At 39.7% G+C, this 26,003-nt stretch overlaps 1 protein-coding gene and 1 long non-coding RNA gene across 3 annotated transcripts in view; one reads left to right on the plus strand and one right to left on the minus strand.

Moving 5' to 3' along the window:
• The window catches only part of PCSK1 (proprotein convertase subtilisin/kexin type 1), a 63,104-nt gene that overhangs the window by 9,629 nt on the left and 27,472 nt on the right, over positions 1 to 26,003 (plus strand). Inside the window, exons 1-4 of one of the 2 annotated variants that reach the window (XM_075932103.1) lie at positions 18,199 to 18,691; positions 20,115 to 20,219; positions 23,004 to 23,114; positions 25,597 to 25,743. In XM_075932103.1, coding sequence (XP_075788218.1) covers positions 18,512 to 18,691; positions 20,115 to 20,219; positions 23,004 to 23,114; positions 25,597 to 25,743 — 543 coding nt within the window. In that variant the 5' untranslated portion in view covers positions 18,199 to 18,511. Of the gene's footprint in view, positions 1 to 18,198; positions 18,692 to 20,114; positions 20,220 to 23,003; positions 23,115 to 25,596; positions 25,744 to 26,003 lie in introns of those variants that run through there. The other variant, XM_075932104.1, reaches the window with a different exon arrangement.
• Positions 23,436 to 26,003, minus strand: part of LOC106731680 (uncharacterized) — a 66,555-nt gene continuing 63,987 nt past the window's right edge. Inside the window, exon 3 of the long non-coding RNA XR_012904810.1 lies at positions 23,436 to 24,593. This is a non-coding gene — a long non-coding RNA (uncharacterized LOC106731680). The remainder of the gene's footprint in view (positions 24,594 to 26,003) is intronic.

Genomic DNA, 26,003 nt, shown 5'->3' on the forward strand with positions numbered 1-26,003 from the left:
CGCCTCCCGTGACGTCATCGGCAGGCGCCGGGTGAACCAGCAGGCCGACGGCTGTCCCGTCCGTGGATGCTGCTCCCGGGTTGCCCATCTCAGTGCGGGGCGGCGCGGACAATGTGCCTGCCCCGTCACAGGTTCCCTGGGAGAAGCTCTCCTCCTCCCTTGGCCGCAGGACCTGCTGTATGCCTTCCCGCCATTCCCACTAATTCACAGGGTCCTTCTCAGAGTGCGGGAATTCAGGGTGTCCCTGATTCTAATCGCCCCCAGAAGGCCCAGGCAACACTGGTTCGCAACCCTCCTCAACCTATCATGCAAGAGCACCATGACCCTCCTGCTGCTTCCAGACCTGATATCTCAGGACTCGGCCAGGCTCTGCCATCGGAACCTGCACTCGCTGCCCTTGACAGCATGGAAGCTCCATGGTTGATGGCTGAGAAGCTTCAGTGCTGAGCACAGGTTCAGGAAGTCCTGCTGGGTAGCAGAAAGCCCTCCACTAGGACCACGTACCTATTTCAAAATAATTCCCTAGTGTAGACCAGCGTACTGGGAGGGAAGAAGGAGCTGAACAGCAAGAGAGGAACAGAGCTCCACATGCCAATTTAAATCAAAATATCAGGTTTCAGCAAGATCTGACCAAAATTCCTAGTTTGACTGAGAAGTGGGGAGATTAAGTTACTACTCAGAAGTCATAATCTGCTCAGCTCAAAATCCCATAAAGGACCTTCTCATTTTGTTGCCCAATCTCTTAGTTTTGTGAGATCTTTTTGAAGTTCTTCATAGTCTGTTTTGGTCTTAACTATCTTGAGCAGTTTAGTATCTTCTGCAAACTTTCTGGAAATATAAGTACACCATGTCCACTGGATCTCCCTTGTCCACATGTTTGTTGACCCCTTCAAAGAACTCTAATTAGTAAAACATGATTTCCCTTTACAGAAACCACGTTGACTTTTGCACAAGAAATTATGTTCTTCTATGTGTCTGACAATTTTATTCTTTACTATTGTTTCAATTAATTTGCCTAGTACTGACCTTAGACTTACCGATCTGAAATTGCTGGGATTGCCTCTAGAGATCTTTTTAAACATTGGCATTACATTAGCTATCTTCCAGTCATTAGGTACAGAAGCTGATTTAAAGGACAGGTTATAAACCATAGTTAATAGTTCTGCAATTTTACATTTGAGTTATTTCAGAACTCTTGGGTGAATGTCATTTGGTCCTGGTGACTTGTTACTGTTAAGTTTATCAATTTGCTCTAAAACCTCCTCTAATGATACTTCAATCTGTGGCAATTCCTCAGATTTGTCACCTACAAAGGACAGGTCAGGTTTGGGAATCTTCCTAACATCCTCAGCCGTGAAGACTGAAGCAAAGAATTCATTTACTTTCTCTGCAATGACTTTATCGTCTTTAAGTGCTCCTTTTGTATCTCGATCATCCAGGGGCCCCACTGTTTGTTTAGCAGACTTCCTACTTTTGATGTACTTAAACATTTTACTACCTTTTGAGTTTTTGGTGAGCTGTTCTTCAAACTCCTTTCTGGCTTTTCTTATTATATTTTTACACTTAATTTGGCAGTGTTTATGCTCCTTTCTATTTACCTCACTAGGATTTGACTTCCACTTTTTAAAAGATGCCTCTCTCACTGCTTCTTTTACATGGTTACTGAGCCACAGTGGCTCTTTTTTAGTTCTTTTACTGTGTCTTTTAATTTGGGGTATACATTTAAGTTGGGCCTCTATTATAGTGTCTTTGGAAAGTATCCATGCAGCTTGCAAGGATTTCACTCTAGTCACTGAACCTTTTAATTTCTGTTTTTAACTAACCCCCTCGTTTTTGCATAGTTCCCCTTTCTGAAATTAAATGCCACGGTGTTGGGTTGCTGAGGTGTTCTTCCCACCACAGGGATGTTAAATGTTGTTATATTATGGTCACTATTTCCAAGCGGTCCTGTTATAGTTACCTCTTTGACCAGATCCTGCACTCCACTCAGAACTAAATCGAGAATTGCCTCTCTCCCTGTGGGTTCCTGTACCAGCTCCAAGAAGCAGTCATTTAAGGTATCAAGAAATTTTGTCTCAGGCACCAGACATGGCTCTAGAAATTGTACCACAATTTGGCAAGGATTTTGAGTGTACATATAAGTGTAGCTCTTTCAGCGTCTACATATCTAATTTTATCTCTTCTATTGCCCATACTTTACATTGAGATTTTGTGGAGTTGCTTTATATACAGATGGCATTATAAAACAATGGAATCTGTTCTAAAGGCGCACCGATTACTTAAAGGTTCTGAGACTGTCCAAATGCCAACATCTGAGATTTTTAAATATCAAGACTTTAATCTTCTTTTTCTAATGATGTCGACAAAGGTTTTTTGGCTGAGTGCCAAGTACTGTTAATATCACAAAAAATAATCACCTTTTCCTCTTGGTGCACATCTACCTGCTGCCTCTCTAACTTCAGATTTACTGCTGCTGTTCCTGCTAAATGCAGGGCCTAGAGATGAGAATACACAGGAGCTCTTAATACCTGAACAAGAAAATGTCATCCCCACTTTAAAGCATAAGACATAAATGTGACTTCATCAACAGGGAAACTTACTAGTCACAAAATGCTGTCAAAAGTACTTGGTAAACAAAATGAAAAACAGAAAAAAAATTGCTATAACCTCTTGCTTGTATTGTGGTTCTTGAAAAAGTAATTGGCACATTTTTAGATGGCAATGTGATTTTGAAGATAATTTCCTTTTAGGTGACCACTAAGGAGCTTTACAAAAGATGATTCCTAAGTGGAAGTAGTTTTCCATTAAAGATACAGTAAAATTGTATTGATTATGACTGAAGATAGTTTGAGATACTCTGTTAAGACTGGAGGTTGCCTGTACAGTTTTCATACAAACGACACTGCCATTTATGAGAGACAAGCTTTCAAGCTTGCTCAGAGCTCTGTGCAAGCTTGAAAGCTTGTCTCTCACTAACAGAAGTTGGTCCACTAAAAGGCATTACATCACTTACCTCATCCTTTTAATATCACAGGACCAATGTGGCTCCAACACTGCATATTCCTACTCATATTATATATGCAGGATATAAGTGCAGGGAAATAGAGGAATGAATGTGGAATGCAATATATTGGAAATAATGGAAATGGTAGTGAGCTAGATTTCTATATTCACATTTTAGCAGGGAAAAATCTTGGGAAAAAAAAGAGGGAAGGGGGGGAAGCAAAATGTCCACAGTGATTCAGAGATGAGCTGATATGGCCTGACTTATATATTGATTTTTGTTTCTGCTTAGCAACATGACTTCATAGTGATTATATAAAAATACAAAGGAAACTGAAAGCTGAGGTGTTGCTTTTCTGTCAAAAACATCAAAAATTATTCATGGAAATGTAATTGAATTGGTCTTTGGAGGTTCTGATATTAAAATGCAAAACTATTTGATCAGTGGAAGCTAAATGTGAGGGCTTCCTTGTTTCTGAATTAGGCTTCAGTCTTTAATTTAACTAAATAAATCTGTGTATGGAGTCCTGTTCAAACATATCACAGACAGCAAACATTCTCTTTTTGTTGAATAAAATGCAAAAGAGATAGTGGGTGGAAATCAGCCTAGAAAAAACACACTGTCCATAATAGCCTATTGCAGATAGGAGAGAGTTAATTAAAGAGCTGTAATATTTTCAAGGAAAGGGGGATATTTTCATTGGTGTATTTCCAGATACTGCAGCAACATTATTAGAAATGTATCCTCTGAAAGGGGCTCTAGGGATAGTTTAATAAATGTGGCTATTGTGGGAAGAATACTGAAAAGATTATTCACAAACATTGATTTCAAACTTCAGACAAATGTGCCTTTGTTTTATTTATCCTTTTGTATTTGCTTTCCATGCATACTGTAGTTGAATAATTTCCCTGGAAGGCTTGATTTTGCTAGTAGCTGAATATTAGCATCCAGGAAGGGGTAAAGTGCCTTCAACTTCCATTAGAACAAGAGACTGATCCTGTAGAAAACTGTGTTCCATTTTGTTCGCTTCTTAGGGTCAGGCCCCAGAGAACTGTGCTCTGCTTTTGATGGTTTACCTCAATCTTAGCTATATAGCATCTTTCTTGTCTTCTCTGGATCTTTGCCATGCTGATAGCTAGAGACACTGCAGCATTTCATATGATGGGAGAAAATAAAATCGAGACTTATTTAGCATGAAAAAGATGAGTTATAAGGGTGCTGAGATACTGTATTTAATATGAAAAGGAAACTGATCATTCCCTTTTCATGCTACCCCATAATGCAGTTTCAGAATGAGTCATGCAGTGACATTTAAAGCAGGCATGTTTAAAAGTAATAAAGGGCTATATTTTTTTCACACATCCTGCAATCACCTTGTGGGATTTATTACCAAAGACAGTCATGGAGACAAATGCTAGGAGCCACACTGTGGCCTATAACACTTGCTCCTTTTAGTCTGCCCATCCTCCACCATTTTGACCCACTCACCAAAGTCCCTTCAAAAGCGAATAAGAGGTGAAATAGCCATTCCCTCATTATTTTGTCCAGTTATGCCAAACTTTGAACATACCAATTAATTTCTAATTCCATTCTCCTTTGTTTTCAAGTATTGATCTTATAATGGTGTTTGAATGGCATCAGCAGACATTCTTGTTTAGACCACTTCTGGTTTTTTGTCTTTAACTGTTGCTGACTTAAACCAGAATTGCTCAGGTCCTTAATTCAATTTATTTTTGTTTTTTTGAAAATGAAATTAAAATGTACATGCTTCATTTAAATCATTGCTCTGGGGGTGTGGCTGGGAATGAGGGGGTCGGTATGCAGGCTTCCCCAGGGAGAAAGAACTTCCCCAGTTCCCTCACACAACAGCAACTTTAGGCCAACTGAGAAGTGCCTCTCTATGGATGCTGCAACTCAAGTGAGCACAGCCAGGGGAGGGGTACATGGTCCTGGCTGGGGCAAGGCCAGCAGGTTCGTCTGTCCCCTGTACTCCCCAGTCAGTGAGAACTGCAGCAAACTATGCGCTTTCCCCTTGCTTTTTGACAAAGGGGGAATAGCCAGAAATGTCCCCATATGAATTATAGGGAAGGAGATTCAGCCTCACCTACCCTCCTTAAAGGACATGTGGGAAGCTCTAGGTTGGGGCAGTCCCAGTGGGGACACGCCCCTAGCCAGTCCCTTTCACCTGCCTGGTGATTCTCTCTCTCTCTCTCTCTTTTTTTTTTTCTGTATGCGTTTTATGAGAAGCATTTCCCTAAGACAGCCAAATCCTTACCTTGCTTTAAATTATGACAAGAGGAAGCTGTATACTGAATTTCGTCATCCTTGCTCTTATCTTTTAGGAGGAGTTCTTGAACAAAAAGATTTTATGTAACTTTTTTTTTGTCACATGGGACAATTTAGAGCATAGGTCTCTGTATAGCATTTGTCTAGTGTAGTGGGCACCTGTTCCCTGACTGGACACTGCTTCAATAAAAATGTTAAGTTATAATTAAATAGTGGAGACACAAACTACTTACCACAGGATTCTGGAAATTTCTGGCTTCCCCATTTTACAGTACTGAGCGATTGAATGGTTGCATTATGTTTTTTTCCTCTTGAAGTATCAGTTATAGGACAGCCTGGGAGCCAAGTGCCAGACTGCATGGACTGCTATGGAAAAATTCTGTAGTGTTATTACTGTATATTGGGAACAAAAAAAGTTTAGTTTGAAAAAGTAATTTTCTTTGATTATCACACAACAAACCAGCCACAGTAAAAATACTTCCTATTTAAATGCATCACCAGCAGTGCTCATTGAAGTGTCATCTATTGTGTGTATCTGGCAAATATCTAATCAGTAAATCTGGTTGTCATGAATAGCTTTCTTAGAACTATAATTGGTTTACCAATGCTGACACCTCATCTCAAGAAGTGTTTAAAATCTGTGTTCTAAAACTCAATTATGTTTTAGTAGCTCAAACAGCTGGATCTTAATTTTCAAGCTGGATCTTAATCATTAATTATAAATCAGCATTTGACTCTTTAGATTAAAGTATACACATACTCATTGAAGGTATCAGAACCTAGGCTATATGTTGCTAAGTATTATTTTACAATACAATTTGGATAATACTGTATATGGAGATGGAAATACCAATCTGTGGAGGAGTGAAATTCACAGGCTGGCCTTGGCTAACCTTGCACAGGTTTAGCTATACCAGTGTAAACTCCTGAGTGAAGTAAACTCTTCTTTCAGTTTACTGTGGCTTATTTCAGTTTGTTGATCAGAACCAGGTTTCTAATAAACAACACCAAAATAAGCTCAGTTTAAAAATCACCATTTGACTCTCTACATAGGCTGTTAATCTGGTTCAAATAAATCTGTTTAAATTCACATCTTTTAAATAATGTATCCACAATTAAGCTAATGCAAACCGACACATGAGCAAATTCTCAGACACACTGAAATGGAACCACCAAAATGGTTCATGATAAAAGCTTAGCTAGATGGAAAACACAGCAACTTCCTAGAAAATAGAAGTGAAAGATATTTAACCTTTTCTCCATCCTCTGAATGAGGAAAACTATATGTCATAACCTGAAGGGTGTCTGGATAAGTTAACAATGGTTGCTGTAGGTGACTGGGTGTTACTGTGTAGGGACTGGAGTACAGCAAAACTACCATGTGGCAGTGCTGTAGTAAAAAACAATCTGCATAAGAGAACTCATGCATCATCACCTGTATCTGTCCAGATCTAATAGATTTGCATTAGAGCCAGTGGAAATATATTTACACATTTTTTTTCATGGAACATTTTTCAAATTGAAAACTATGGCAAAAAAATTTCATTTTATGCAAAACTGTCATTGATTATTTAAATTGAAGCCATCCTTGAAATGATTAATGACTTTTGTTCACTTAAAGCCAGGCAACTTTGTTAATTTTTTTCATTTTCTTTCACTTTTCTCTCAAAGTGAAATGGCTTTCCAGTTGTTTCTTCTTCCTTCCTTTTCTCTCTTCCATGACACATCCTTTAAGTGGAGGTTAAGAAGATCTTACTACTAATTTTTATGGCTGGAAAGCAATATATAAGAAGTGTTTGTACAAAAATTGTCCTTTTTTTAAAAGAGAACTTTTTCATGAAGCTTTTTAATGAAGCTTTTTGCTAGATTTTAATTGGTATTTAATCTATGTTTAAATGTTTATAAAATAATTTTCCATCTATAATTGTATTAAAACTTTAATAATTTCATAAATTGTCATACAAACAGTATGACTTGTTAATTAAAAATATTATTTATCACAAAATAGTAAAATAAAATGGGTTAATTTCAAATCCTGTGAAACGGAAACAATTCACAGTAGATTTTTCACATTTTCCTATTTTTTTAACAGGCTCTGTTGTTAATATTAATCACAAGAACAGCAAGTGAACCTTCTGCATGCCACCTTTTGGCTTTGTTCTTTCCTCATTAAAAAAAGCCACTGTTCGTCAATTCCCTCTGTGTTTTACATAGTCCTGCCTGTGCATTTTCCATGCCTTTTGGTTGAATTAACTTCAAACGCTAAGTAAACAAAAGTCTACAGGTTGCTAAGAATGGAAAGATTAAGGTTGTTCACCAACTGCTTCCTGCTTGTATACATTGTAGGCCGTGGGTAATGTGTGGTGTCATTAGGCCTGTATTCAATTGCATGTGTGGCTGGGAGGGCATGTTTGTGTTTCATTTATTCAGATACTGTAAGACATCCTCAGTGTTCGTTTGCAGGAGAACTGAAAATGTGTCATGCGCTATTACACAAGCAAATGTAATGCCTCAAAATAAACATGCACTATTAGTTTTCAGGCAGTAATTGAAGTAAAAACAGGTGTTTCCTATATTCTGTGTGATTGCCTACACATATGGCTTCTTTTATATTATTCTTCAATTGCTTTGTAGTGTTAGTTCTAGCCAAAAAGAAATAGTACTGATTACAAAGAGTGGGGTTTAACAGTGTACTTTGGTATACAGCCAAATTAAATCTAAGCAGGATAGTCCTTTTAATATTTAAATAATTAAACTAACTGAGCCACTGCACAAAACTCTTGAGCCACCAAATTGTTTTTTTGTCACTGTAGTTGTTTGATTTCTTGATGTTTTGACTTGGCAAATTTAGACTAAATGTAACAGCTGTTATGAAGTATCCTCTATTCATGCTCCAGAATCAATAAAAAATACTATGGACACCAATGGCCATTTTAAATATTCCAGTGGAAAATTTAGTTTTTCTTTTAAGTCATTTAGCTCTTCTAAGATATCATACTTGCTTTGTAGCATCAGTGACATGAATCTCAGTGCTTATAGTGAGATGGTGGTAGTATTAATAACATACGCTTGTTAGAACACTTATTTTACAATAAATCTCATAGAATTGGAAGGAACCTTGAGAGATCATCAGATCCAGTCCCCTGCACTCATGGCAGAACCAAACAACATCTAGGCCATCCCCAAAAAATATTTGTCTAACCTGCTCTTAAAAATCTCCAATGATGGAGATTCCGTAACCTTCCTCAGCAATTTATTCCTATGATTAACCACCCTGACACTTGTTAGGAAGTATTTCCTAATGTCCAACCTAAACCTTCCCTTCTGCAATTTAAGCCCATTGCTTCTTGTCCTATCATCAGAGGTTAAGGAGAATAACTTTTCTCTCCTCCTACTTGTCATAACCAATGAAACAGTTATTATGTCCCCTCTGGGTCTCCTCTCTTCCAGACTAAATAACCCCACTTCTTTCAATCTTCCCTCAAAGGTCATGTTTTCTAGACCTTTAATATTTTTGTTGCTCTTCTTCAGACTTTCCCCAGTTTTTTTCACATCTTTCCAGCACTGACACCCAGAACTGGACACAATACTCCAGTTGAGGCGTAATCAGCACAGAGTAGAGCAGAAGAACTAAGTCTCATGTCTTGATTATCACACTCCTGTGAATGCATCCCAGAATGATGTTTGATGTATTTTTCTTTTTTCAGCAGTGTCACATTGTTGGCTTGTATTTAGCTTGTGGTTCATTATGTCCCCTAGATTCCTTTCTGTAGTATTCCTTCCTAGATAGTCACTTTCTATTTTTTTATATGTGAAACTGATTGATTGCTCTTTCCTAAAGGGAGTACTTTGCATTTGTCCTTTATTGAATTTAATCTTATTTATCTCTGACCATTTCTCCAGTTTGTCCAGATCATTTTGAATTATGGTCCTATCCTCCAAAGCACTTGCAACCTCTCCCATCTGCAAACTTTTTATAAATGCATTCTCTGTGCTATTATCTAAATTATTGAGGAAGACATTGAACAGTACTGGTCCCAAAACTGATCCATGTGGAGCCTTCAACTCATTATGCCCTTCCACCATGATTGTGGACCATTGCTAACTACTCTCTGGGAATGGTTATCCAACCAGTTATGCACTCATTTTAGAGTAGATCCCTCTCGATTGTATTTCTCTAACTTTATTAATTTGTCATCTGGTTTAAGACATTCAGACATGATAATGTAGAAAAGAAGAACTAGAGATTCAGGGAGGAGCATGCACAGGGCACCGATCAGTTGATTCACAGTGAACTAGAAATGCTGTGAGGGAGAGGGAGGAGTAGGTAAATGCAAGACCTCCAGCTCATGAGAAGCACGGGGAGAAGGGGAAGAACGGGGTGCATGTATAACCGTGATGGGCTGCATGTGGCTCATGAGCCACAGTTCACTCACCACTGGTTTAGTATCCTGTAATCGTTACCTTTGGTGGCAGATAGGCTGATACTGATAGGTGTTTGTAGGGTTTTGAATGTCCCAGACACATCATTTGTGGCAGGTTTCTGATCGGTGTTTTTGAAAGAGATTTTGAATAGAAACATTTATGGATCAAATTTGCTGCTAGCACAAATAGATAAAATTCCATGAATATCAATGGAGTTGAGCCCCATGACACTAGCAATGAATTTGTCCCTCTGTCTATAGTGGGCGTAACCAATTGAAGTGAGCATATTAAGAGAGAATAAAGCGCATCAATATATCAAATACATTACTGTGCTCAGTGTTGTTCCAGTGTTGAGATCCCACAGAAGCCCCATGCAGCACATAAGAAAGTGATTTAAATGGTTCACAGGAGGCTTTACTCAGGCTTCTTTTGCAAAGGGACAAATTTCAGCCTTAATAATGGATGTACTTTTCTGAGATTTTGCACTTGAAGTTAAACTCAAGCCAGTAGTGTGTATTAATTAGTTTATTTTATTTTCCATACTTTTATGGATCATCTGGTTTTAAACTATGCCTTCTTTGTAATTTGGCAACCTTCATTTCTTTTTTTCAGTGGCAGACCTACAACCGATGACACTTTTTTCATTCACTGATTTTTTTTTTTTTAAATTTTCTGCCTCTTCAGAAAATAAAAACAGGAGTACATATATGTGATATCAAGTCACAGATGTATACACCAGTGCTATGGGAGCAATTTGAAAATCTGGTCGTTTGAAAGACTGGAAATTGAGCTTGCAGAGAAGGGGGGAGGAGGAATGTGGTTCTTCCAGATTTGGGAATGGAGTGCTGTGTCATCTGTAAGATATACATAAAAGGTGTATTTTCTCACTCTTAAGATTTTATACGAAAAATTCAATATAAAAAAAAGATAGCTGGCTGATCTATGTTCACACAATCTGGAATTAGTATTTCACCTTGGCAGCTTAAAATATTTCTGTTTTCTCAAGTAGTCATGGTGATGACATGCTCTCCATTATAACATTCTTCAAGTGCAAAACATAAATCAATTCTTATATGTGAGACCGTTTAACAAATAAACAGGGCCTGCTTCTGAGTGGTGCTAAGCACCTGTGAATCCCAGTGAAATCAATGAAGATTGTAGGTGTTTAGGTCCTGTCATAATCAGAACTATTATATAATTATTGACACTAGCCAGTTCAAAATATTCAACACTCAGTGCTTCTGTTAGAATACAATGTCTTCATTTTCCTGGCCTGCTACCTAAAGGGGCTTTTTGTTGCATTGCTAGCTTTGCACTGGACAGACCTTAAGAACATAAGAACGGCCATACTGGGTCAGACCAAAGGTCCATCTAGCCCAGTATCCTGTCTCCCGACAGTGGCCAGCACCAGGTGCCCCAGAGAGGGTGGACCGAAGACAATGATCAAGCGATTTGTCTCCTACCATCCCTCTCCAGCCTCTGACAAACAGAGGCCAAGGACACCATTTTATCCCCTGGCTAATAGCCTTTTATGGACCTAACCTCCATGAATTTATCCAGCTTCTCTTTAAACTCTATTTTAGTCCTAGCCTTCACAGCCTCCTCTGGCAAGGAGTTCCACAGGTTGACAACACGCTGTGTGAAGAAGAACTTCCTTTTATTAGTTTTAAACCTGCTACCCATTAATTTCATTTGGTGTCCTCTAGTTCTTCTATTATGGGAACTAATAAATAACTTTTCTTTATCAGCCCTCTCCACACCACTCATGATTTTATAGACCTCTATCATATCCCCTCCCCCCCCAGTCTCCTCTTTTCTAAACTGAAAAGTCCCAGTCTCTTTAGCCTCTCCTCATATGGGACCCGTTCCAAACCCGTAATCATTTTAGTTGCCCTTTTCTGAACCCTTTCCAAGGCCAAAATACCTTTCTTAATTGTAGTAATCACACAAAGCAGTGCATTAGACTACTTGATAAATATTTGTCCTTTCCTTTTTATCAACACGACAGCCTTTTACTCATATTGCTTTTTGGCTCCTACTCCCCCTCCTTCCTGAATGCAATTTAGGATGTGTTTGTCACTACACATTTGAACAGTTCAACAGAGACAGCTTCTGCGTGTGAGTGGTTAAGTCAAAGCTGCATAAAGGTGCTCCTGATTCGTATTACAGCATCTCAATTGCAGGCTGGTTTCAAAATGTAGACTCCAGTGAAGATTGGAAGATAAAGCTGCTGTTTCATATTGTTTCCTTAATTCTGTTGTATCTCAAGCATTCATAATGTATATGGGAGATTTGTTGCATTTTTTGACCTGAGTGCTGGTCCAATTTTGGGGCCCAGGCATGTTCCAGGCAGCAGCAGAAACTGAGTGAGTTTGATATTCTCTTTGATGCAGTCTTTATTCATTTTTAATAAATAAAATGTCCTGCTTCTCTAAATGCAGGAAGAACTAAGAACAAAAGGAGCAATTTCTTCGTTTACAGCCTCTTAACCCCCGACCCAAAAACGCTCTCACTAGCTCTTAGCAGGATCTCATGGTGCTCACAAACCACTGCTTGGCATTCTTGCTTTTTGCCTTTCTTTGTCTCTCTTTCTTGTCCATTCTCAATTTGTGTGTTCTCTTACAGTCACTCAAAGGTGCTTGGTCACAATACCCAGTGAAACTCCCTGCTCACATGATGCTAATTTCTGGACAGACTCTATCAGGCCTTGTTTTAGGTGTAGTCCCTTAATTGCCTTGCTTAACTATTTTAAAAGAGTGCTGCATTTACACACAAGTTTGAACAAAGTTTTAATTCATTCCATAAAAGAGTGCCAGTATGTGCCGACACCAGGATTTTCCCAGGTGGTCTGTTTTTATGGACATCTTTTCTATAAATGCAGAAATATACATTCAAATATGTGGTCAGTGCTGAAACTCTGACCTACAGTCTTTAAAGGGTTATTTGCATGGACAAGGGGGGGGGAGGGAGGGTTAAACTCTGGTCCCACTTAAGTCAGTGAGTTTTCTCATGAGTAACACCGGGAAAGGATGTCACACACTGGATGAAATGACTATTGTAGTATTATATTTACCTGAGTATCTTGGAGTAATTTACCAAACATTAATGAAATATTTCTCAAAACGTCTGTACAAGATAAGCATTTACACATAGGAAAATGAAATCACAAAGAAATGAAGTGATTTACTCAGGAGGTTCGAATCAGAACTCGGACAAAAGTCTAGGGTCTCCTGACCAGGGGCTTGACTTTATTATTTTTATACTGGTGTTATGATGCTATACTTTTGACTTGCAGTGTTGCTCCTGATTTATACCACTTTGAGGATAAAATCAGGGCCTGAGGATTGAAATCCTAGCCTCTCTGAAGTCATCAAAGGCAAAATTACCATGGATTTGGGGTTGGGATTTGGGCCAAAATGTTTAGATACTTCAGTAAGGAGCATACTACAAATGTCCTGATAAACCAATTCCTCATTCTGCATTTTTTTCTAAAACTGTCCTTTGTCTCAAGAATTTTAATGATTTCTTTTTAATTATAGACTGAAAAATGAGCCTCTTGATAAATCTTTATTTGCAAACTTCAGTCTTATGTCTGCCCACCTCATAGGTCTTTCAAGAAACAAGTCTCTGCTGTAAACTGAAAAATAATATAGGTTTATAAAAGCAGTTTGCATTGATGTTAAATTAAGGTTTTCATTTAGAAATTTCTTTTATTAATTGGCTCTGCTAATATACAATGAGTCATATTTAGCCACAGTACCACTGGGGCCATCACAGAACAAACACATCTGTCACTGATAACCAACAGTGTGAAATCATGATGTTTATGGAGCATGAAACAACTATTCTTGGATTCCCCAAGAGCACTGTTGATGGTGCTGTACAGGCCATTGCTTTTACAATGTATTATTATTGGACAAGAATATAAAGGACTGGTCTACATCCTTAATTTTTATTATATAAGTACATAAGAACAGTCATACTGGGTCAGACCAAAGTATTTTGAAATACTGTTGAAATATGCTGTCTTTCAACAGTGGTCAATGCTAGGTGTCCCAGTGAGAATGAGCAGAAAAGGTAATCATAAATGATTCAACCCCTGTCACCAATTCCCAGATTCTGGTAAAAAGAGGCTGGAGATACCATCACTGTCCATCCTGGATAATAGCCATTGATATACCTATCCTCAATAAAAGTCAGGTTCAAACGTTTCAAAATAATCTAAGATTTAAACATACAATCCCTTTAATTTTGACTGAGATTCTTGTAATATGAATTAGAATCACCCTTTTGCAGCTTTGACAATGTTTTAGACACCAATATTACTTATATCAAATTGTTTTAATGTCGAACGAAAACATCACAAAAACCAATATGAATGTGAACATGCTGCCTATAATGCAAACAAAACACCCAGAAAGCACACGCACCTATATTGATGAAAAATGAAATAAATATCTAGGTAAGCCAGGAAGCTGCACCGAGCGATTACTATAGTAAAGAAGCCCTTTAAAATGCAAGGAAGAGATCTATCATGTAACTTTCTGGAAAACAAAAAAAAAATCATTCTTGGAACTGAATCCTGATTAAAATCAAGGAATGATTAAAAATAATGGAAGAGTCATCCAATTCCCATAGTTGGCTTTGAAAAATATCAACCTAGATTACTATACTATAATTCAAAAATAGCAGCACTAAATTCCAACGTTATTTTATTTCTGTTTTTTCTTTAGCCTGGAAAGGTTGAGAGAAAATGAACTAGACAGATAACTGTACCCCTTTCAAAAGTCTGATTTGGCTTTGTGTATCCCCAAATTACACCTGACTAGAAAACTCTGTGCTTAAATACTAGACCTACAAATACAAAAGTGTCACAGCACAGTCACTGAAAAATTGCTTACTTCCCCATTTTTACCATATAGCTTTATAAAATCAATAAGAAAATAAATATTGTATTTACACTTTTGGGTATAGTATATAGCATAATATAAATAAGTCATTTGTATGCAATTTTAATTTTTACTGACTTTGCTGGTGATTTTTATGTAGCCTGTTTTAAAACAAGGAAGGTCTCTGCACACCTCCAGGGTACACATACCCCTGGTTGGGAACCAATGATCTAGTTTATTACTTATATCATCCTTCTTCCTCCTTTGGTTCTATTATCATACTATTTCTCTCTCCTGTAAATATGGTGTCTCTGCCAGGCTAGACTCTTTTATCCTTTTGCACCACTACCCTTTTCTGAGCCTTTCAACTTCCTGCCTTATCTGTTCAAAACTTGATCTTGTGAGTATCCGTGCATCCATGAGGCACTGGCTCCCTGCAGGCTAGGGATCTATACAGGTTCACTGAGTTGCAGGATTGAGGCCTTTGATACCAATATGACATGTCCTTTACATATATTTGCTGTTTTCAGCTCCTTCCTTCTTTCGCATTCACTTGCTGAGGAGCCCAGCTCTGCCAAATGATTGACTACAGGTACCACATGGCTTTCAGATGCCATCGGCATGGTTTAAGTCTGAATAAAGCAGAACACAAAGCTACTTTTTCCATTACACTTCTCTGAAGTTTAAATGCAGGTTTTGTTTTTGTTTTGTATTCTGGTGATTGTAGATTTGACCAGTGTTACTTTCTCTTCTGCCAGACCTTTTCCCACTACTGGTGCTTCAACTACCTGTGCCAGATTTATTTTGTATTAAGAAACTAATAATACAAATCCACTCTTGGTGCTGCATGACAGATCTCCACTTGACTCTAGAATGTCTTTCTATTATTTTTTTTATCTAGATCTGTAGTCTGAACTCATTACCATAGAATATGAGCACTTGGTATCTGATTTTATTATATATTGGAAGAACAGTGTATCAGACTAATATGGACTGGCTCTGGATGTGAAAGGAGGGTTTTGCCCAAAGGAAGAACCTGTTTACTGCTCTCACATTTAGGTTGTCCCTAATAAATAGAACAGACATGCTGGTCAGGCTGTGAAACAGTGCCTGGAAAACAGCATCTGTGCCATGAGTTTGACATTTAGAAACAACTTTTTGATTTTTGTGTGCTGTACACCAGTCACGTGTCTACACTAGAAAAGTATTTCAAAATTGCTAAATTCAACTTAACTCCTGATTTAACAAATTCAAGTTAGCATGTCCACACTACAGGGTAGCCTCAAAATTAGCGTGAACCAGGCTTTGTTTATGTGGATGCACTACCTCGGACTTAGAACCGCAAGAAGCACTAGGGTGTAATTATGTTGAAAGAGTGGTATCAGAACACTATTTCAGAATTAGCGTTACTCCTGATGAAAAGCAGGAGTACAGAGTTTGAATTCCATGGCTCATTTCAAAATAACAGGCTTGGTATTGTGGACGCTCCACTTATAAATTTGACCGGAGGCTGAGGGGGGATTATTGTGAAATAAAGTCCTAGTGTAGACTAGGGCTGAGAGGGGTAAGTAGGCCATCTAAGCTACAATGTTAACATTTCTTATAGTACGACTGCACACTTTTTTTTTCTAAACTTTGTATATGTATGTACTACATGTAATGGCAAGCCACATTTGGAATATCATGGAATATTGGGGGTGGTGGGCAGCAGGTTGGCAAATGTATGTACAAAGGTCATGTTCAGCTACATCCCTGGAAGGAGTATTCAGGAGAATTGTCTGTTTGTAAAAACAAACTGGGAGCCTTAAGCGGCCTCAAACACAGTTGTTCAGCTACAAAACCAAACTGGTAAACTGTTTAGAATAGGTGGGTAATATCAGGCAAAGAAAGGGTAGTGACTAGTCTTAAGGAGGTTTTCTGAGCTGTGGAGAGAGGGAAGAGAATGAAATGCCAGCAGAAGAGCTAAATAAAACATAAGGCGAGAGGGAAATTGTGAGCAGAAAATAAAATGACTATTTTCTCTTCATAACTTACTTCAGCATTACTGAAGGAAGAACTATGCTATGATATGGCAAGATATTTCAATTATTTAAAAAATTAGCAATTGTTCTTTATTTAAAGATACCTATTACCTAATCAGACTGGGTAGCTGTGCAGATTAATGCATACCTGTGGTGCCATGGTGGTATCAAGGGACAGTGTGCATTAATCAAGCATTACTGCACAGTATGCTCTGTCTTATTAGCTTAATTGAAAAATGTTTTGTTCCCCTAGCGTTTCTCTTTTATTGCTTCTCTGTCTTTAGTAGGAGCTGTGCTAAAGATGGCTAGGAGCTTTAAAAAACACCCAGCAAAGGTTTTTTGTTTTTAATTAAATGACAAAATCTTTACTCATTTCCAGTTTTCAGTACAGGATGAATCTTAGGGTTTGTAGGAGAAAACAGCAGCCATATGCTCATCTTGAGGTACTGCCAGGAGTCTGCCAACACACAGTTCAATTACTGCCTTATTAAAAAAAGAACAAGTTTGATCTAAAGCCAGTGTCAAGTGGCTCGGAGATTCACGGCCGAGAGGCCTCGAAGCAATCTAGATGCCTGGCTCCACCAGATGCTGCCCGCTGGTCGCTGTCCATCCCAGCCATGCTGAAATGTGACCTATTTCGACTGCATGGGAGCCAACCGGCACTAGGCACAGAATCTATAGTACTGTACTCTGAGCGCCTTCCCTGGCTCAAGCTGTTTTAACTGCATGTTTACTTCCAAGGTCTGTGGAGGCTCTTTCTTCCTCCCGCCGAGGTGGAAAACGCGTGTGCTAATGGGGGTAGGGGATAAAAAAAAAACCATTCGGTTCTGAACGCTGTGTCCTGTGCTAAATATCATTCGTAGCAAGGCATAATTAAGTATGTGCTGCTTTCCATGTGTTTCCGGAAATTAACGTTTGACTTTGAAAAATTATTATTCCAAGCGCTAACATCAAATAGGTAGGTAGTGTTCCTAACTTATTGTCATCTCAACCCTGCAACGAGCTCTTCTCGGTTAAACAGGGAACTAAAGCGAACCGGTTTCGCGTGTATCGTCTTCGCCGCAAGCTGCGAGCCCAGGCTAGGCAATGTTCCTTTGCACATCACACGCACCGTCATTTATGCGCTCACGCCTGCTCCGACTGCCGTGGTGTTTCAAACCTTTAATTTTAAAATCCCCGGGAGCCAGGAGGTGAGCTCAAGTTGGCGCAGTAAAGAACGGCCGCGGCTTCACTACGGTAGCGGCTTCAGCCGAGGTCAGTGCTGGCCGGCTAGTTTGGACGGGGTCTGTTTACAAGCGCTCTGCTGTGGCAGTGCGTTTCACCCGGGCGGCAAGAGGCGGGCTGCAGCAGGGGCGGATTAGGGCCGGCTGCAGGGTGAGCCCCCATCTCCAGAAAGGGGCGCGCGAAGCCCTTCGCACTAAAGGGCACGAGCCTGTTCTGGCGCCGGGCGGGCCGCTAGCGCCCTGCGCTTCATGGAGCACTGGTCCCTGGCAGCGCGCAGGGAAGCTACTCCTGGCGAGAGTGGGCGGGGGGGACTCGGCTCGGAGCCGAGGCTGGGTTGGGATTTTTTTTCCTCCTCTGGTTTGAATGTGCGTCTGTCCCTCCGGTTTATTTTAGCAACCCCCGCCCCTCCCCCGCTTGGGAATAACCCGCGCGCTCGGGGGCCAGCTGCACTTGACGTCAGGCCGGCTTTCGTAGTTTTGACGTGTAAACACTCGGTGCCAGCCCGGCGCGGGAGGCTTTGGGCTCCGTTCAGCCCTGAGCCAGAGCCGCGGCGCGCTGGCTGGGAGACGCTGCGCCCTGCCCGCCTAGCAACCAAAGGGCTCCGCCGCTGCCTTGCCCCTGCCCGCCGCTTGTTTGCCTGCTCCCGCCTCCCTCGCCGGGCCATGGCCGGGACCCGCCGGGCTGGGCGCCCTGTAGCCCTGGCGCTGCTCTGCGCCTGCTGCGCCGCCAGCCTGGCCGGCGCGGAGAAGCAGTTCGTCAATGAATGGGCGGCGGAGATCCCGGGCGGGCCGGCCGCGGCCAAGGCCATCGCGGAGGAGCTGGAGTACGAGCTGCTGGGGCAGGTAACTTCGGGCGCCGGTCCGCTAGCGGGTTTGCCGGGGCCCGATCCCGCCTCCCCGCGTGCCCAGGCGGGAAGTACCTGGCTCCCCCGCCCCAGCCCGGGCTGCCTTGAAACTCGCGCCCCGCGGGGAGTTGTAGCCCCGCCTGCGCCAGGGAGGCTGGTTCAATATGGCAGCAGCAGCAGCAGCTTCCCTGAGCGGCCGCGGCCAGCGGCTTCCAGCCCTGGGCCATCTCCGCGCCAGGCACGGCCGGCGGGTGCCTGCAATGGCAGCGGCGAGCCCCGACGCCTGGTTAACTTCGCTTTACCCGGGAGTGGGAGCCCGAGCCCCGCCCGCCCTGGGATGTCCTGGGCTCTCTGTCCCTGGCTCAGGTTTTGGCAAACTCCTCGCAGTCTCGGCGCTGGCGCGGGGTGGCAGCGCTCCCCTCGCCGGGCAGGGCTTGCTGGGGATCGGTGGGCTCTTCCCAGCAGCGGGCTGGCTCCTCGTGCTGCCGGGATGTCAGCGTTGTCAGGGATGAGTAACTACCTTGACGTAACAGCATCCTTGCTGCTCCTCTTCTGGCGCTCCAGCCCCTCGGGTCGTGCTGCTCCAGCCCGTGAGATTGGCAGCGTTAGGAACCAAACCACACTGGGAGGATTAAAACAACAACAACAAGCCAAATCTGTATCTGAATAACACAAGTAGGAGAGATGATTCCGAAAATAGAGAGTCCAGGGATCCAAGACTAAAATCCATCTCTCCTGTTCAAGTCTCCCATTTGCTAGCACCACGCTGCTTTAGTGTCTCCTCCTCTGGTTGCTTAGTCAAAGACCTTTTCCACCAAAGAGATTTATCCTTTTCTAAAACAAACTGTAGTATGTGAAATTATTATTTTGGCCTGGACCTGGTTGCTTTGAGGGCAATTACATAACTGCCATTGACTTTAGGAGATGGATGGATGGATATGGTTATTACTCCCAATAAGATATGTCTTCTGAAATCATAGATTTCATAGCTGTAAACAATATTAAAATAGGGTGGAGAATCACATCGACCCACTTTGCATGCACAGGGAGCTCACATTCACATACTTGCCCCACATTTGTGTATTCCAAGAAAATATACATTCCCTGATTCAGTCCCCTCAACACTACATGTGCCATGGTCAGAAATAAACTAGTGTAAATCAAAGACTAACTGCTTTACCTTGAATTTTAGCTTAGATTGTGCCCCTTCTTTTCCCAATATTACACCAAACAGCATACAATTTTAGGAGTAAAACTACTTTATCTTGGGCAGTATTTTATTTTAAAATAAAAATATTATAAGGTATAAATTTATTCTAGTTTCACTTATTTGAAGATGGACTCTAATTCTGACAGGCTATGATTGTTGATACTTGTTTTCAATGAGGAAGTATCTGGTAAAATATTCCTTTGTCTTATAGATTGGATCACTTGAAAATCACTATCTATTCAGACACAGAAGCCATCCAAGAAGGTCTCGAAGAAGTGCCATTCATATCACTAAGCGACTTTCTGATGATCATCGAGTAAGTGTAGTATTTACCCTTTCTGATGTACAGTATCTATGTTGTCAGCTTATTCCTTGATTTGTAATGTGGTCACAGACACATTTTACAACTCTTAAATCTTCCTGCCATAGTCATGTTGATTAATAACATTATTCTATGAACAGACCCATTGACTTTAAGGAGTAAGGCACTAGTCTGTAATCTGGCTGTAAACTGCTATGTATTTTTCTGCTAATTGCTCTTTTATAATTTCAAACCTGCAATGGGTCTGGATTGAATGCATAGTTGTGGGTGGTGAAAATACAGAGAATTCAGGGTTTGATTGAAAGTCTGTTGAAGTAAATGGTAGTTTCTTTCCATAGACTAATATCTAAAGAGGGCCCACTATAGGGTCCACTCTCGCAGTCTTTGGGCACTGAAAACTCTTACCAAAATCAGACAGCAGAAACAGTCAAGAGGATTTTTGACCCTGTAGGGTCCTAGTTATACTGGTGAATCAGACACTCCATTCATCTAATTTTGTTTACTAGGTGGTAGCTGATTTTTAAACATATTAGGTAACTGATTAGTTTTTCAGTAACTGAAAGCCCAGTGTTAAAGCTAGAAAATTTCATAAAAGTTAAAACTACTATATAGTGGAACAGCAACAATCTAAATCTAATCTTATTATAATATTTAGAAATCCAGTTATGAAAAAATATTTAATCCCTCAAGAACAAAAATATTTGAGTGATCAGTTACTAAAAAAAAAATTAGACTGAGCTTCTGTTAGGAGGCAACACTGAACATGAAAAGGTAGTTAGAGATGAGAAAAACAAGGTTAGGATATACTTTGTTCTGCTTGCTCTGTTTCAAAGCCACACTTTCCCATTGTCTTATAGATTGGATCACTTGAAAATCTCTCTCTCTCTCTCTCTCTCTCTCTCTCTCTAATCAAAAGAAACACTAACAATAATGGAGATGGGTTCAAGATTTGTGAACATTTTAAATCTGAAGACAATTTACATCAAGCATTTGGGTTTGACTTATTGCAAATAAGGATTGCATTTCCAAATTCACATTCAGATCTCGTTTCACATTTTCAACACCTCCATAGTACCAAGTTGATCAAATCCAGAGTTTAGGTTCAGTATTCTCCATTTCATCCAGTTACATTTCATTTATCCATTACTGGGATGGGAGAAGAAATATCACCTTTTTTATAGTATATTTCTTTCCTATAACACAAAGACTGGGGGCAATTATGTGACTGACTTTGATAATCATTATTGCATATTTATTTATTAAAGTGCAGAATAGAGTGCTTTGAAATGCCGCAGGTGACTTTTGCAAAATCATCTCCAATTTGCCTTTTATTTATCATCTAATATTCAAATAAGCTATATGAGTGAGTGAGATGTAATTATGTAAGTATGCAAACACATGTCAATGCTGCAATTCTATAGAGTTCTACATAGACATCTTTTCTAAAAATCTATACCTGTTCAAGAGCAGCTTTCTTTAAAATAATTAAATACATTTGTAAAAGTATAGTGGCCAGAATCCTGCCTTTAGTTATGCTTGTGGCATTCCATTATCTCTAACAGAGCAGTGTAGATGTAGATTAGAGCAACTTTTGGCCTATAGCATTGGGAATATTTGTTTATCTAAATGTAATAAGCAAGGTCCTGAAACTATGCCTATAAACTACCTAGTGTTAAAGTAAAATATGTAATGCTTTTAACTGTATTTAAAATGTGTAATTATCTTCTTCCAATAGTCAGACTAGTTTTAAAATCCATTTTCTATCAACAACATTACAGAAAATCAAGGGATAATTTTAATTATTCTATATAGTTAACTTCCAGGAGCAAAAAGCAAGTCTGTATCAGACACCAGCTATTGGCCAGATTCTGATACCCTTAGTCATGTTGAGGAGCATCTTACTTCCATGAATAGTTCCCTAAATGAAATAAATGCCAATATTTGCAAAATATGTTTCCACTCATCCTTAATGAGTGGACACTGACATGCTATTTATCAGAAGAATCTGTCTTTGTTAAAACAGAACTGAATTTTCCTGAAGGAATAATTCATTCTAAGAGACAAAATGAGAAATCTTTTGAAAATACCATCAAATAAACTAGGCATAGTGAGGTGTATCTATAATTGGTATGCAATTACATACATAGATACATCCGCAAACATACTTGAACATATCCATTTTAATATAACTCCACTAACTTTAATAGTCACACTAGTGTTGATTTGGTGTACTATTCACTGCTTACTAATAATTCATGCAATGAAGTGGAATGTTATCATAAGTGGCATTTGGAAAGAAGCTTTGAGGGACAGACGGACTATGAGTAGCAAACATTGTTGAGACTGAGACAAGAATGGCTCTTTTTCCCACTCTAAAAAGTAATGGTTCCTGTTCTTTCTAGTTCATACAGAGAGATATTAAACTGGAGGCTGGAGAATGAAACAAATATTTATATTTGTTTGAATTTGGTTTGAATCACTACTGCAGATTAGACAATCTTCTAATAGTTACATTCTTTCAACAAAAATGTGCATTATAGGGCATTTGCGGATAAAATATTTTCACTCTAGCTGTACTTGAAATTATTTTATATTCTCATGGTTTCACTGAATTGCCCTTCTTCTTAAGATACACTTTGCTGCAAAATGTGTTATCTGCATTAATGAACCCTCTACTTTTCCCTCTGGATACCAAGCTTATGTTTTACAATGAATACTCTCAAAACCAATGAATCTCTGTGGGTTTATATGCTATTATTGTTGATAAAATACTTGTAGGTGTCATGGGCAGAGCAACAGTATGAGAAAAAACGAACTAAGCGTTTAGCCTTCAGAGACTCAGCAGAAAACTTTTTCAACGATCCTATGTGGAATCAGCAGTGGTACCTGGTAAGAGTTTATTTTTATATGGTATTAGCGATGATAAACTTTATTTATACTAATCATTTGTGCTATTTTGATGTCAAAGAGAGTGCACAGAAAGGAGCCAACTGTAGCTACTTCCATATCTGTAGCCCATGACAATGATGGGTCTCAGCATTAGATATCATCAAGCAACATTCTTAAAAAGAAATACACCCACAGTTCTCTCACACAAAGACTATGTCATCCTAATCAAGTTTCTGATCACTGGAATTATGTGATACATTAATAAGCCGTTAAACTGTTCGCAATGCTTATGATAACATGAATTTTAGCCTTGCCAGATAACACCAATATCTCCAGTCCTACCTCTTTGGTTGGCAGCGAATTTCTGTGTTGGAGTCAAGAATGCATACTGCATATGTCAACAGAGAATAAAGCTTCCAGTGTGCCAGGTAATGAGCAGCCAGCCCAAACATCCATTGACTTTGACTGGAGCTGAAGGTGTTCCGCATCTCGTAGGATTGAGTCATTAATGAAGAGGAGGTGGAGGATGAAGATTCCTATCCTACATATGTTTTTTGGCCTCTTGTGACAATCCAGCCACATCCAGAAGAACCACTGAGTTTTACGTTGCTCTGCTGCAGATCTGTTGGACAGTCACCATCATAGCTAGATTTAATTCTGTTGCCACATATAATGACACTCTGTATCTACTCATCCCTATACCTTCAGACCTCAATGGCTCCAAAAGAGGGAATGAGGCTAAGGTACTATCTAAAGCCTCAGGCAGGACTAATTCTAGAGGTAGGCAAGTGCCCTTTGCACCACCAGCTTTAAGGGGATGCTGCTTTGCTATGCTGCTGGACTTTTAAAATGTTTGCTCTGCTTTGACTAGACTGTTCCTCCCCACCCCAACTCAATACTGGTTGATCAGCTATAAGGATTTTTTAATTTGGGGTTTTTGTAGTGGAGGATAGTCAGAATCTTATACTTTCAGGAGCCCTTTCCCCTGAATTCTCTTTCCAGCTCATTTTCAATGGGGAGAATACAAATACAAGGCTGTGTAGCCTTACAGAAAAGGCAATAGACTGGAAATTAGAAGACATACTTTCTCTTCTTAGCACAGCCAGTAATTCACACTACAAGTCAAGGAATCTTTGCATCTCAGTTTGCCCACACAGGGATCATGATATTTACCCTTCCATACAAAGCACTTTGAAATCTGCAAATAAAATGCTGATTAAGGGTTAAATATTTTTTCCAAAGTACCTCCTTGTTCATGTAATGAATGGAAACCCCTCCTTCCCATACTCCAGGTTAGCCTCAGTTTCAACATAACAGTAATTATTTGATAGATACTACAATAAACCTTGTGACCTAGAATATCTCCTTGAACTGCAGCTGCTAAAAATAGGGCATTGTAATGCAAGAAATGTTGTTTCCACAATACATTTCATTATCTGGATCTCACTCTTCATTCAGCATTCTTCTGGAAACAAAGATCTAGAAAAAAATTAGAATTCCTATTTAATAATGTATTTATGTCCTGAGACACACTAAAACACACCGTGATTGAATCCATGCTTGTGTTTTCACAAGGTATTAAGTAAAGTTGTTATATACTAAAATATATATAATTTATAGTTAACATTAAAGATTAATTCTTAAATGGATTATTTTTCTTTTGTAAAGACACTTCTTTCAAAGGAAAGAGGGTTAGATAAGGGGTGGGGAACCTTTTTTGGGTTGGGAGTCACTGACCCACAGAGCCTTGAGGGGCCCAGACTAGTATTGTGTGTGCTCCAGCCCCACGAGAGGTGGGGGTGACTGGAGTGCTAGCACAGGCTCCCCAGTGCTGGGAGGGAGCCCTGGTCTTGGGGGCTGAATCCAGGCAAGCTGGCTTAGATTAATCAAGTTTCCAAGTGATTTTCCATTGAAGGTAGTAAATAGCAGATTGTTACTCAGCACAATCCTTCATAATCAGCCCATCATTTTAATTCCTCCCATTTCCTGATTGTTTTCCACTCCCTACCCTGGATATCACAGGAGGGATATAATTTAGAAAAAATACAACTCTTCATGTCCTGGGAGGCTGCGGTTTGGTTTTCAGTGGGTGAGAGAACAAACCTTTGCAGATTTGACCATTAACTCAAATATCCAAGGATCAGTCAGCATATTTTGCTCTTCAACCTCCCTAATACTCTTATAAGACACAGTATGTCCCTTTCATACCTAAGATATCTTTCCAGAGAATCCTGTGTTTTATGGCGAAAGGAATGAGGGAGGTTGGGTAGGCACAGGTAGGTTTGTCAGTATTCTAGCTATTTGAACAGGACAATCTTTGTGGATTTTTTATGAAACTTGAGTGGAATTTACAAATTTTGGTCATACTCAAACCAAGATTGATTTAAAGAACATTTGTAATACGGCGTTCACACAGCTTTGGACAGGTTAAAATTAATGTATAAGTGTTAAAACATGTATTGTTGTTTTTCCCTCCCCCCAGCAAGATACAAGGGTGACTCCATCTCTACCAAAACTGGATCTCCATGTTATTCCTGTTTGGCAAAAAGGGATTACAGGCAAAGGTGTGGTTATAACAGTGCTTGATGATGGCTTGGAGTGGAATCACACTGACATATATACTAACTATGTAAGTTTGTGCTTTATAATGCTGCAGAATAAATAAATCAGTTGTAGGTGTTTATATACAAAATTCTTCTTTGGCTCAAGACCAGCTCCCACATGACAGAGAAACTATAATACTCACCCCAAGTATAATTTGGACCCCAGCTAGTACCACTAGGTGTTGAATAGTAAATCCACCAAGAGATTGGGTTCTTCAGGGTGTTTTAGTCTGTGGGCATGTTTAGACACAATTGTTTAATGCTGAATTATTAAAACTCTTTTAGC

The sequence above is a fragment of the Pelodiscus sinensis genome, chromosome 6, assembly GCF_049634645.1.
Source record: "Pelodiscus sinensis isolate JC-2024 chromosome 6, ASM4963464v1, whole genome shotgun sequence".
Taxonomy (NCBI): Eukaryota; Metazoa; Chordata; order Testudines; family Trionychidae; genus Pelodiscus; species Pelodiscus sinensis.